This window comes from Silene latifolia, chromosome Y, assembly GCF_048544455.1.
Source record: "Silene latifolia isolate original U9 population chromosome Y, ASM4854445v1, whole genome shotgun sequence".
Classification (NCBI taxonomy): domain Eukaryota; kingdom Viridiplantae; phylum Streptophyta; class Magnoliopsida; order Caryophyllales; family Caryophyllaceae; genus Silene; species Silene latifolia.
The window spans coordinates 37,303,143-37,316,725 of NC_133538.1; the positions used below are offsets into that span (position 1 = coordinate 37,303,143).

The window sequence follows — 13,583 nt, forward strand, 5'->3', positions numbered from 1 at the left end:
AGATTTTGGAAAGCTTTGCGAGATGCTATGGGTAGTAAGTTGTTGATGAGTACCGCTTTTCATGCCGCTGCCGATGGACAATCCCAGAGGACGATTCAAACTCTAGAAGACTTGTTACGTGCTTATGCCCTTTATTGTCATTCTCGTTGGGAGAATATCTTACCTTTGGTGGAATTTTCTTACAACAATAGTTATCACGCTTCTATCAAGATGGCCCATGTGTAGAGCACTCAAGCTTACTCACTTGTGTTTTGCGGATGACCTCCTCATGTTTTGTAGGGGAGATAAACAGTCTATATGCACCATTCTGAGAGCTTTTGCTACGTTCTCTAAGGCTTCTGGACTGGTAATGAACAGAGAAAAATCTGATATCTACTTTAATGGTATGTGCAATTAGGATAGTCAGTATGTGATGAGGGTTTCATGCTTCAGAGAAGGGTCTTTTCCATTCAGGTACATGGGCATTCCCATTTCTTATAAGAGAATGGCTGTTGGGGATTTTTCCAGGCTTGTGGAGAGAGTGGTAATGAGAATTCGTGGTTGGGGAGCTATAAAGCTCAGTTATGCTGGTCGCCTTGTCCTTGTCCAGGCTGTTCTCTCACAGCTGCACAGTTTTTGGGCTCGTATTTTTCTCATTCCTGTGACTGTGATGGACAGAATAGAGCTTATTTGTCGAAATTATTTGTGGAGTGGTTCTGAGGAATTTCTGAAAACTGCCCCTGTAGCATGGACTAAGGTATGCACTGGAAAAAAATCTGGTGGTCTTGGTATTATTAACTGTAAAATGTGGAATGTGGCTATGCTTGGCAAGTATGTATGGTGGATTGCCATGAAGGCAGATCACTTATGGATATGATGGGTGAATCACATGTATATTAAAGACCAGCATTGGATGGATTATGTTCCAACTGTTAGTTCAAGCTGGACATGGAGGAAGCTTTGCCAGGTCAAGGAGCAACTTAAACCTGCCTACTATAATGGGCAATGGAGGTTTAATGCAGGGAGATATACTATCTCTGAGGGTTACATTTGGCTTCAAGGTGATCAAGTCAAGGTTCCTTGGCATCCTGTTGTATGGAATCGTTTCAATATGCCCAAGCATGCGTTTATTGGATGGCTAGCTATCCAAGGTAGACTACTCACTAAGGATAGACTAGTACGTTTTGGGGTTATTCAGGATGGTACGTGTGATATGTGTCTGGACCATGCTGAAGATCATTCTCATTTGCTATATCATTGCAAATTCAGTAGCCAATGTTGGGCTTTGCTTAAAGTCTGGTTGGATGTGGCTTTGCCTGGCAGTGGGATACTTGAGTGGTGTTGCTCTTGGAGATGCAGGTCTCTCATGAAAAAAAGGATTGTCTGTGCTGCGGTGTTGGCTTTGGTGTATCAGCTGTGGAGGGTCCGTAATGTGTGCTTGGTGGACTGTTACCTCCCTTCTCCTGCAAGTGTTGTTAATTCAGTGCAACAAATAGTGCAAAGTAGAGGTCGGCAATGGAAGTGGACTTCTAAGTATCAATGTATGAGTTGGTCTCCTAGGATGTAATTTGTTAGATGGTTAGCAGTTTATAGTAGGGTTACAATGTTTGTGTCTATTGGTGAATGTATGACTTTATCTTAATTATTAATATAATTTTCACATTTCACCAAAAAAAAAAGATGGCCCCTTATGAAGCCCTTTATGGAAGGAAATGTCGTAGTCTGATTTGTTGGGATCAAGCAAGTGATGTTCGTGATCTAGGGCCCGACAAGTTAGCCGAGACCATTGATCAAGTGAAGCTCATCCATGAAAGAATGAAAGTCGCCCAGGATCGTTAGAAGTCGTATGTCGATGTTCGTCGTCGACCCTTGGAGTTTGAAGTTAGAGATAAGGTGTTCCTAAAAGTGTCCCCGATGAAAGGAGTTATGAGGTTCGGAGTTAAAGGGAAGTTGAGTCCAAAGTACATTGGACCGTACGACGTTGTGAAAAGGATTGGTGCTGTGGCTTACAAATTGGATTTGCCCCCGAGTTTGGGTAAAGTTCATGATATTTTCCGTGTGTCTCAACTTAGGAAATACATTAGCGACCCTAGTCATGTGTTGCAAAATGAGATTCCCGAGCTTGAACCTAGTCTTTCTTTCGAGGAGAGACCTATTCCTATCTTGGATAAGAAGGAGAAGAAACTAAGGAGCAAAGTGGTGCCCTTGGTGAAGGTGTTGTGGAAGTGTGGTGATGTGGAAGAAGAGACTTGGGAGCCGGAGGCTTCCATGCGTGTCAAGTACCCTAACTTATTTTTGTAAGGTAATACCTTTCGCTTCAAGTTTCGAGGGCGAAACTTTTTAAAAAGATGGGGTGATTGTAACACCCGTAATTTTTATAAAATATATTTTGGCCTTTAGTCATAAATTGTATATTTTAAATTAAATTTATAAAAATATAGGTTGATATACATACCCATATATATATATATATATATATATATGTATATATATATATATGTATATATATATATATGTATATATATATATATGTATATATATATATATATATATATATATATATATATACCCTATAGCCAATATTATATGTATAGGGTAGACGGAATTTCTAGACGGTCTCGGTAGTTGGACCGTATAATTTATTCGTGTGGGCTTAGGTTTTTACTTGGGCTTCCTCTTTTCTCTACAATACCCTTCCTCCACCTACCTTCCTCATAAACCTCCACCTTCCTCCTTTGTTTTTCTGAAAAACAAACACAAAACCACCAACACCATTGTCAACTCTCTTACCAATCTTAGTTTCTCCATAACTCATCCGTTTCTTGACCAAATTCCACCATTTTCGCGCCATTCTTACCCTCCTTTCTTTCTCCATCTTTCTAAGTAAGAAAGTTACCATCTTTTTCCCTATTTCGAAATTCTCATCTTACAAGGGTGTGGATTCTTGACTTAATTCTTTCATTTTTTTGTTTAGGGGAAGATTTAGACAACCCGGAAGAGGATAGCTACATCATCGACGACTCTTTAGAGGATTGAAGTGCAAAAAGGTAACGGTGATGGGTTACTCGACTTTTATGTTAAAATTGTGTGAATTATGTAGTATTAGACTCATATGAATGTTCAATTTGGTGTCTTTCATGACTTGTGGTGAATTGATATTGATTAGAATACTTGTATGACTTTTCTCACATGTTTGATTGAAAGTTCTAATCTTTATTGTCTTAGATCCGTATTGGTTGAATTTCCGTCTCAATTATGATGTTTTTCTGGGTTAAAATCATGCTAGGACATGTAAATAATTGTTGTGGAACGATTTTTGGTTGGTTGTTTAATGTTTGAGAAACGATTTTTGGTGATTCACGCGTACAGTGGGTCCCAGCCGGTCGACCGGCCGCCGGCCCTCAACCGGCTGAGAACCCGCTGTAAGTTGTTTAATTTTTTTCAAAATTTTGTCGTGGGTCTCAGCCGGTTGACCGGCCGCCGGTTCCTGACCGGCTGGGAACCCGCTGTAACTTTTATTGTTTTTGCAAAATTTTCGAATTTGAGCCTTGGGTCCCAGCCGGTTGACCGGCCGCCGGTTCCTGACCGGCCGGGAAGCCGCTATAAATTTTCTTGAAAATCCAAATTTTTGGTCTGGAGTCCCACCCGGTGGACCGGCCGCCGGCCCACAACCGGCTGAGACCCCTCTGAGTATTTTTCTTCGCCTATAACTTATACTAAACATTGATCTACGCATGTACCTTTTCCATGATTAGTAAGTGGTCAATTTAGGACATGTTTACATGGTGAACATGCAAATTATTGTTACCCTTATTTATGACCCGAGTGTGACGTTTTACATTGTGTGACGACTTAACTTTCCTTATTTCCTCTTTCGGACCTTTGGTTACGGTATGTGTGCCATGTTTCCGGATTTGGATATCCTTCCGCCTCTTCGGACCTTTGGTTACGGTATGGTACCATGTTTCAGATTTGAGGTTACTCGACCTTTGGTTACGGTCTATTTGCCATGTTTCGAGTCTTGGATGCGGATAGGTCACCGCATGTCGAATCGGGTGTCGTCCATCCCGAGAGTCTGGATCCAGGTTTAGACTAGGACCGTATTATGATCGTCGTCCTACCAGGAGGTTAGAGTCTAGGATGTATTCTTGTGTGTAGTATCTCGGACATGCTTTAAAGGTAGCCTTTGAGTCGGATACTCTGTCTATACTTCGTATATGTCTTACACTTTCAGTCGAGTTAATATGTGACCGGATGACCTTTATTCTTCCCTCATAAGTGCATAGTTATTCTTATTTCACTATGCCTACTAATCATGATTTTCCTGTTACCGTAAGTATCTATCTTCGTGCTTGTTTGTTTAATTAAATTCTTAATTACTTATATTTTTGACATATTGTGGCTGGGAGAACCCTGAGTTACTCCCCACTAACTGTGGCTTTCATATTTATTATGAATGACAGGTTGGTGATGAAGCTTAAGTGGGGAAGACCGTGTGAGCTAGCGAGTTCTTACCCTGGACCTTATTTAGTTATCATTTTGCTAGACTTACCTACTTTTAAACTCGTGTTCATTCGTGGGATATCTTTTCCCCAATAAATAGACTTATGTTGTAAACCTAAATTTAGCTAACTATACTTTTTATCGTTGTTGGTGATACCTCGCGTTAGACTTCAATAGAAGCCTAAAAAAGTTTTAAAAATCTCGTGTTTTCCGCTGCATTTTACTATTTACTTCCAATGCCTCAACGAGGGGTGTCACAAAATTGCTTGATTTTGCATCCAACTTGATTGAAGCATCTAATGGACAAGTGACAGGCTTGCAATTTGTGTAAGCAAATTCATCCTATAACTCTGTTGCATACGTCTTTTGTGTGATGGCTACACCATTTGAAAGATGCTGAAACTCTAACCCTAGGAAATAACTGAGTCTTCCCATGTCTTTTATCTTGAAGGTATCATCTAAGAAGGCTTTCAAAATGGTGATTTATGTGTCATTGTCTCCTACAAACAATATGTGATCTACATAAATGGCTAGGTCAACCACTTTCCCATCTGTCTTCTTATAAAACAAACCGTAATCATTAAGGGATTGTCTATATCCTTTTGACTTTAATTTAGAGCTTGACAAAGCTTGGCATTCCATTGCCTTGAAGTTTGTTTAAGACCATAAATAAACTTATGCAATTTACACACCATATTCTTCCATTTGACTCTCAGACCAGAAGGAATTTTCATGTATACCTCTTCATGTAAATCACCATGTAAGAAGGCATTGTTGACATCCAACTGAGTCATGGGCCATCCTTTCTTGTCATCAATTGCAACTAGACTCCTGATGGTTGTCATCTTTATCACAGAGGAGAAGGTTTCTGAGTAATCTATACCTTCCCTTTGTGTGTATCCTTTGACTACCAATCTGGTCTTGTAACGTTCTATGCTGCCATCTGACTTGTGTTTCACTCTGAACACCCTTTTGTAGGAAATGGAATTCTTCCCAGCATGCAAAGGAACCACAGACCAGGTGTTATTTTCTCAAGGGCTTTGAATTATTCCTCAATAGCTTGCTGCCACTCAGGATATGCAGATGCCTCTGCATAAGTCTTTGGATCTTATACAGGCAACACTATAGTATCTCCTGCACTAGTTATAGAAGTAGCGGACAAGCAAACAGAAGTAGGCAAAGAAAGGTTTTCATATAAAGAGGTTAATGTATGACTATAGTAATCATTGTGTGCATTGTTGCAGCTTTTGCTTGGCATTTTACAAACATAACCCTGTAAATAAGCAGGTGGCTTAGAAATTCTGGTTAACTGTCTAGCATGAGATATATTATTGTTGTTATTAGTGACAACAATATTGTTATTGTCATTGTTATTTATACCGGCATCAGAAGAACCATGATTATGCAGATCATTTGTGTTTGTTGTAGGGATAGTTCTATTAGATTTACTAGGATTTGTAATGCTTATATGAGGAAAATTAGGATTATCATTCATAGAAAGAGGTAGAAATTTTGTCACATTGTTTTGAACATAAGGAAATATCTCCTCATGGAACACAACATCCCTAGAAATCATTGTAGCATGAGTATCCAACCTGAGTAATTTGTAAGCTTTCTTGCCAAAAGGGTACCCAAGAAAGACACAAGGAATAGCTCTAAGAGAAAATTTATCACGACCAGGCTTGACAGTAGATGCATAAACCAGACACCCAAAAGATCTCATATGAAATCAGGAATTTTACCAAAAAGCAACTGATAGGGTGACATATTCTGTAAAAGTTTGGTTGGCGATCTATTGACAATATAAGTAGCAGTTAAAATACAATCTCCCAGTATTTTCTAGGTAAATTTGATTGAAATTTAAATGCTCTAGCAGTTTCCAAAAGGTATTTGTGTTTTCTCTCAACAATACCATTCTGTTGTGGAGTATGAAACATGAGGTTTGATGCAATATACCTTGTTCAGATAAAAATTGAGATGTAGTTGTGCTGGTACCCAGCTCAAATGCATTATCAGAACGTATAATTTTGACTTTCTTATTGAACTGAGTGCTGACCATACTGATAAAGGTTTTAAGAAGGGGGAAAGCATTGCTCTTGCTGGTCAACAAATGTGTCCAAGTACAACTTGTGAAATCATCTACTATTGTGAGAAAGTGTTTGTAGCCAATGTAAGTGGGAGTATGATATGGTCCCCATAAATCTATATGGATCAATTCAAAAGATGAAAAGGAGACAGAAGAACTTAATTGAAAATATAACCTATGTTGTCGTGCTTAAGCACAAATTGAACAAGAAAGCAAATCATTTTCAACAGATTTAGAATCACATAAATGCAATTGTTTGAGTTTGTACACTGATAAGTGGCCTAATCTTTTGTGCCAAATATGGCTAGAAGAACTAGAAACGACAGTATGTACAGAATGCTTATTAGAATTAAAAGAAAATGAAGTTGGTGGGACATTATTATTCTTCTTTGTTGTCTGAGTTTGCAGCAAGTATAAATCATTGCAATTTTTACCAAAGATCAAGGGGTTCGTGAAATAGTCCTGCAAATAACAAACAGTATGAGTAAAGCTCACTACTGCGTTTAATTGTTTATTTAACTTGCTTATAGATAACAGATTAATAAATTTAAAACATGGAACATATAAAACCTCGTGTAAGGACAATTCAGGAATCAGATTAACTGTCCCAATAATATCTATCTTGACAATTTGACCATTGGGTAGAGAAATGGTATAAGGTCTAGCAATTTTCCTATGTTCAGCAAACAAATTCATATTGGAACACATGTGATCAATAGCACCAGAATCTAAAATCTAGACAACTGAATAAGCATTTAGATTTATGGAAACAGTATTAGAAAGACTGTTACCTGGAAAGTTAGCTGATGAACATGGATATTCAGAAGAAGTATTGCCTCCAGAAGTAGAACCTTGGTGCTGCTGTTTAGGATTTCCTTGCCCATTATTCAACTGACCAGTACCATTACTCATGTGAGCATGTCCATTGTTCATCTGCATGTTATGATTACCACCAAAGTGACCAAGAAAGTTGTGGTGCATTACCAGCAAAGCGCCTATTTTTGTTCTCAAGATGATAGCAGATGTCGACTGTATGACCCTATTTCTTACAGTAGTTACAAAACATAGTGGATCTGTCCTCTGAATCATTAGCCTTGCCTTTGAAACCATTAGGCTGAAATATTGGCTTCTTGAAATTGTTTGATGGATTGAATTCGCCATTGAAATTTCCATTCTTGATTGAACCCTAAAAAGTATTCTTTGAACCATTACCATTATACCCAGAATTGTTAGAAAACCCATAATTACTTGAGCTTCCTTTCTGAAACCCAGAATTGTTCAAACCACCTTTGTTGAAATTTGCATTTCTTGCATATAACGCAGCTGAATCAGCTTGAACAGAAACAGTATTGTGGATTTCCCTTTGCCTCTCTTCTTGCAGTAAATTATTGTATACAACACTGATTTTAGGCAAAGGATTCTGAAGTAAAATTGTACCCCTGGTAACAACAAAAGGGTCGTTCAAACCCATCAGAAATTCAACAACCCTCTTATCTTCTTGAAACCTTGTTTGCTTCTGCTTGGCACCGCAAGTACATCAACAAGTGCAATTTGGGTTCATACCCATACCATCAATCTCATCCCAAATGGATTTGAGTTTGGTGAAGTAGGTGACAATAGAATCATTGCCTTGAGCGAAATCATTAAGTTTCTTGTGAACTCCATATAACTGTGCACCATTAGACTGACCAAAACGTTCTTCTAACTCAATCCAAGCGTCCTTTGCAGAATTACTATAAAGAATAAAATCTGCGATTTCAGAGGACATAGAACTTAGAATCCAGGAGAAAACGATGTCGTTGCATCGCTGCCAATGTTTGGCTGTTGCTGCAGTAGAGGCTGGTTTAGGAATGGAGCCGTCAATGAATCTGATTTTGTTCTTCGCTGAGAGAGCAATTAACATGGAACGCTTCCAATTTCCGAACCCAGTGCCTTCAAAAGGAGTGTCTACCAGTTTGACACCAGTAATCAAATCATTATTGTTGATAAAGTGTGGATCATCAGGACCGATTGTAACTTCTGGCATCTTGATTTGCGGTTTTTTTTTCAAGAAATTGATGTTATTAAAAAAATTGAGAGAAAAAAAACGGAAACTATGATTAAGATCAGAGATTTAAAGCGGAAGAAGATGAACGAAAGAAACAGGACCAATCAATTGATTGAACCTGGACTCTGATATCATGTTGTAGTTTATAGGAAATCATGATTGTGATTGATTAAAGAGGATGAAGATTGATTAGAGAGAGAATAATGAAGAGAGAATTGATAATAGAGAGAGAAATTAGTAATCTTTGTATTAGAATCGTGTTTAGAATTATATGATACAATGAAGGTATAATCTTCCTTATATGATCAGTTAAACCGACTTAATAAATTTAACTGACTAATTAACAAAATTCTAACAACCTTTGACTTTCATATTCTAATTTTGACTTCTATATTCTAACATCCACTCATCTTCTCCAAATCTTGCAAAGGCAAATGTGAGTCCCAAGACACAAATATAAGTTCATCTAAGGGCTCTATAGAATGGACATTTAACATAGTCCAAAGCATAACTGTGGGGGTGGTGTTAACATTACTACTGTTGCACAATGATAAGAATTTGTGTAATTAATTAAGCTGGTTTTCTGCATGATTATCGATATGTAGAACTTGGTCTGTATTATCGATTTTATAAATAACAACCCAACCAACTATATTATTAGGTGATGTGTAACAACTTTGTTATTAAATATCCCTACTATCTGCTAATCTGCTTTGTCTGTCTCATTCATTTAATTATCTTTTGTGAGAGGTATTTTTTATCAAAAGTAAATAAATCATTCGGACGGAGAGAGTATCGGTCAAAAAGAGCATCATGTCAAGCAGTTCCAACTTTCAATATCATGTTTGGGAACTATGTTTAATGTCTACCTTTGGTGCGCACTGGGTAAACCCTCGGGTATACGTGATAGCCTGCAAATCACGTACATCAGGTAAGCCACCCGAGGATGACAGACTCAAAGTCTATGAGGCATGAACTGAGTCCATTAATACTCCACAAGATTACTCTTAGGAAGGCTTGAATCTGATCTCCTGAAAATTTCACCCAAGTTTTAACCGATAAATTTCACCCTTGCGGACGACTACTATTGTGAATTGGTACATTGTTCTACCATATATTTTACAGCTAGTCTTGCTATAGACGGATATATCCGTCTATTGCTAAAGACGGGTCAAATAGCTTGGTGACATTTTTGCCCATCACCACCCCACTTGTTGCTTGTCCTATTAGGAATGTGGTATTGTATTTGGTCCGTCTTTAATTATAAACGGATATATACAGTCTATAATGAGATTTTGTGTATAGTTTATGGTCTTGGAGACTAGGACCTTCCAAGAGGTACTATAAAGTCTATGATGCTGATAAGACGGGTTTAGTACGGTATATGAATGTTGATTTGGGTGACTATTGGTGAAATAAGGGGATTTCAAGAAAAGTATTTGCGTAATTTCTCATTTTATAATATTGGTTATACTTTGAGGATAATTATGTAAAGTTATTAGTTATGGGAAATTATCATATTAAACATGAAGTTTTAAGTGGGCTCAAAAATATAAGGAAGTGGAAATGAGAAATAGAAGTCCACCATATTCCATGTTGGATATCAAAAGGCGTCAAACTGAATTGTGTAGCCCAACATGTCACATGACATGTTCCCCCTTAGCCCAACAATCATCAATTCAAGGAGAGTTTGAAACACGGAAGAAACAACACAAGCAGCGTTTTTATCAGAAAGTGGCGCGGGTCGCTGATTCATAAGCGGGTCGCCCGTGTTGCAGTAGTCCGAGAATTGTTTCTTGCCTTGTTTCCTAATTTCAGCTATTATTATTATTAGTTATTATTATTAGGTTAGGTATGAAGTTGATATCATTCAGACTATTATTCAATAAGTGGAATTTGCGGAAAACTCTCTAGAACCCTAATTACTTTTGCTTAGAAATTATGAGGAACTAATCCTCCCTTTCTTGGATCAACAGATTGAAGCTATTGACTAATTAATTGTGAGATTATTCTTTCTCTCTTTTATTTCTCAAGTATTGTTTATGTCTCTTGCTCGTATTTTATGATTATTGTTTCTTTTGCTGATCTGATCAATTAGTAATTGCTTTCATTAATCTATTGCATGTTTAGAAATTGAATCCGTAATTGTTCAAATTTGTATGTGTTTCATCGTTATTAGGACGAAGTAAAGACTAGATATATAATTCGAATCGTTAACCGTGTGTGTTAAAGATCGTTATCTTTGCTTCCTTTGATCGTTATTGCTGTTGTTGGATTAAATCTAGACGCGTGGATTAGATTATTCAATAATTAGGGTCTTCTAATATCGCGTTTCGAGTTAGTTGACTATACTTAAGAGGAAGAAGGAAACTTGTATTTCTACAATAGAGTACTTGAGAGTAATTGAATTAAAGACAATCGAAGACCAATTAGTTTGTTGATAGTGGATGTTTGTTGACCCAAGACCTTTAATCATCTGAATTCATCTTATTTACTTGCTCCTTGTCTTATTAGTCATTAGCTTATTCAATCAACAAAACCCCCCTATTATTGTTACTTGTACTCTTTACTTTCTACACATTAATTACATCGTCTTCCCTGTGGATTCGACACCCGACTTACCTCTACTATATAGTTAAGGTAATAGGACTTCATTACTTATTTTTGGGAGCATACGACTTCGGCTCACCAAATTTTGGCGCCGTTGCCGGGGAAGGCAATAGTTAATTTTTGTGTTTTGTAGTATAGAGTCTTAGTTTTGTTTTAGTTTTGTCTATGCATAATACTCCTTCTACTAACCATCCACTCGAGCCTTACAACTCAGAGATTGAACGGACACTTTTCAGGTTGAGACATATCAGTGGGAGCCAGTTAGTTGTTTTTGAGCACCCAGATTCCGAGAAGGATATACACTCTGATTCAGATACTGCGGAAACTCCTGTTACTACTGAGAATATGGCCCGAGAGACTCGCATATTAAAGGAGCTCACAGCTCCAAATCTTATTGTTCAGCTATTATGCATCACTTTTCCAGCATTGAATGATGGGGTTACTTTTGAACTGAAATCTGGATTGATACATCAATTACCAAGTTTCAGTGGGACGAGTATTGAGGATCCGAATAAGCATCTTTTGGACTTTCATATTGTGTGCACCGGTATGAAGCCAGTTGATATCACAGATGAGCAATTGAAATTGAGAGCCTTTCCTTTCTCCTTGAAAGGCAATGCGAGAGACTGGTTAATAAACTATCTACCACCGGCGAGTATCACTACTTGGATAGGTATGAAGAAAGCATTCTTGGAGAAGTATTTTCCGCCTTCTCGATCAGCTCAACTGAAAAGAGCCATCAGTAATATTGAGCAGCAAGATGGAGAAACTTTGTACGAGTACCTTGAAAAGTTTAAGCAGTTATGTGCCAGTTGCCCCTACCATGGTTACTCTAAACATGATCTCATCATGTACTTTTGTGGTGGACTGAACCAAGATGACCGCCGTATGATTCATTCTGCTTGTGGAGGAAATATAGCCAACAAGAATCCAGATGAAGCTTGAGAGGTTATCACAGAGCTAGCTGAGACCTCTAGACAGTTTGAGAGAAGACCTTCACGGAGAGGAGTGAGTGCTATGGGTGTTAATCCTGACTTGGAAGAAAAGGTTGATAATATTGCTTCCACACTCCGTGATATGTTATCTGGCAGACAAATGGCTGTTATTTGTGGTATATGCTCTACTAAGGGTCATCCTAGCGATTTGTGCCCTCAAATGCAAGAGAGTGATTCTCGATTTTGAATGGTGTATGGGAGAGTATTCCAAACAAGAAATGGGATCCATACTCTAATACTTATAATGAAGGATGGAAAGCTCATCTCAACTTCCGTTGGGGAAATTCTCAAGCTAACCCATCATCTGGCCCTCCTAGAGGTCAGTTTATTATGCGACCACAAGAGCAACCCTCCGTACCTCAGGCACCACCACAAGCTACACCGAGCTCATCAATGTCTACCGAGGACATGATTCGGGCTCTTACCATCAGTGTCACTCAAGATAGAGCAGAAAATAAGCAAAATTTCAAGAATCTTGATAATCAAATTAGTCAATTGGCTCTGCGGTCAATCGGTTGGAAGCTAAACAATCGGTACTTTACCATCTCGCATAGTTCTGAATCCTAGAAGAATGTGAGTCTTTGTGTCATTGAGAAATGGTAGACAATTGGTGGAGATTGAAAAGCCAAAAGCTAAGCCTAAGGTGGTGACTATTCAAGAAGAAGAGGAGTTAGTGGTGGAAGATGATAAGCTACTGAAAGATGGAGGAGAAGAAGATGCATCTAATTCAAAGGAGGTGACACCATCCATACCTTCATATTAGCCATTGCCACCTTTTCCTGAGGCTTTGAAGGACACAAGGAAGAAGGAGCCTGACACTGATATTTACGAAACCTTTCGTAAATGCGAGGTAAATATTCCTTTACTTGATTTGATTAAGAGTGTTCCTAGGTATGCAAAGTTTCTAAAAGAACTTTGTACAATTAAAAGAAATAAAAAAGAACGTAGTTTGAAAAAGCCAAAGGGTAAAGCTAGTGAATTTGTGTCAGCTTTGTTTAAGAGTAAGACTCCTCCTAAGTGTAGTGATCCGGGTGTCTTTACTATACCTTGCACTATAGGTGATACACGGTTTGAAAGAGCCATGTTAGATCTAGGGGCGTCAATAAATGTCCTCCCTTTCCATGTATATGAGTCTCTTAAGCTTGGCCCTTTAAAAAGTACTAGGGTGGTAGTCCAACTTGCTAATAGGTCTAGTGTTCACCCTAGGGGAGTAGTAGAGAATGTAATGATTAAGGTAGATCAGCTGGTTTTTCCTGCTGATTTCTATGTTTTGGATATGGCACAGGAGGTCGATGGAGTCCCAATTTTATTGGGTCGACCATTCTTAAAGACCGCAGGTGTAATACCCGGTATTTTAATATGA

The 13,583-nt window shown here is 38.2% G+C and overlaps 2 protein-coding genes across 2 annotated transcripts; one reads left to right on the forward strand and one right to left on the reverse strand.

The window, feature by feature from the left end:
- Window positions 1-868: 868 nt before the first annotated feature.
- Window positions 869-3,015, forward strand: LOC141627857 (uncharacterized). The gene is made up of 2 exons (XM_074441064.1): window positions 869-1,520; window positions 2,954-3,015. Exons 1-2 carry the CDS (start codon window positions 869-871, stop codon window positions 3,013-3,015), a joined length of 714 nt encoding a protein of 237 aa, XP_074297165.1.
- Window positions 3,016-8,105: 5,090 nt separating this feature from the next.
- Window positions 8,106-8,594, reverse strand: LOC141627858 (uncharacterized). The gene has a single exon (XM_074441065.1). The coding sequence runs from the start codon at window positions 8,592-8,594 to the stop codon at window positions 8,106-8,108; it is 489 nt and encodes a 162-aa protein (XP_074297166.1).
- Between the last annotated feature and the right edge of the window lie 4,989 nt (window positions 8,595-13,583).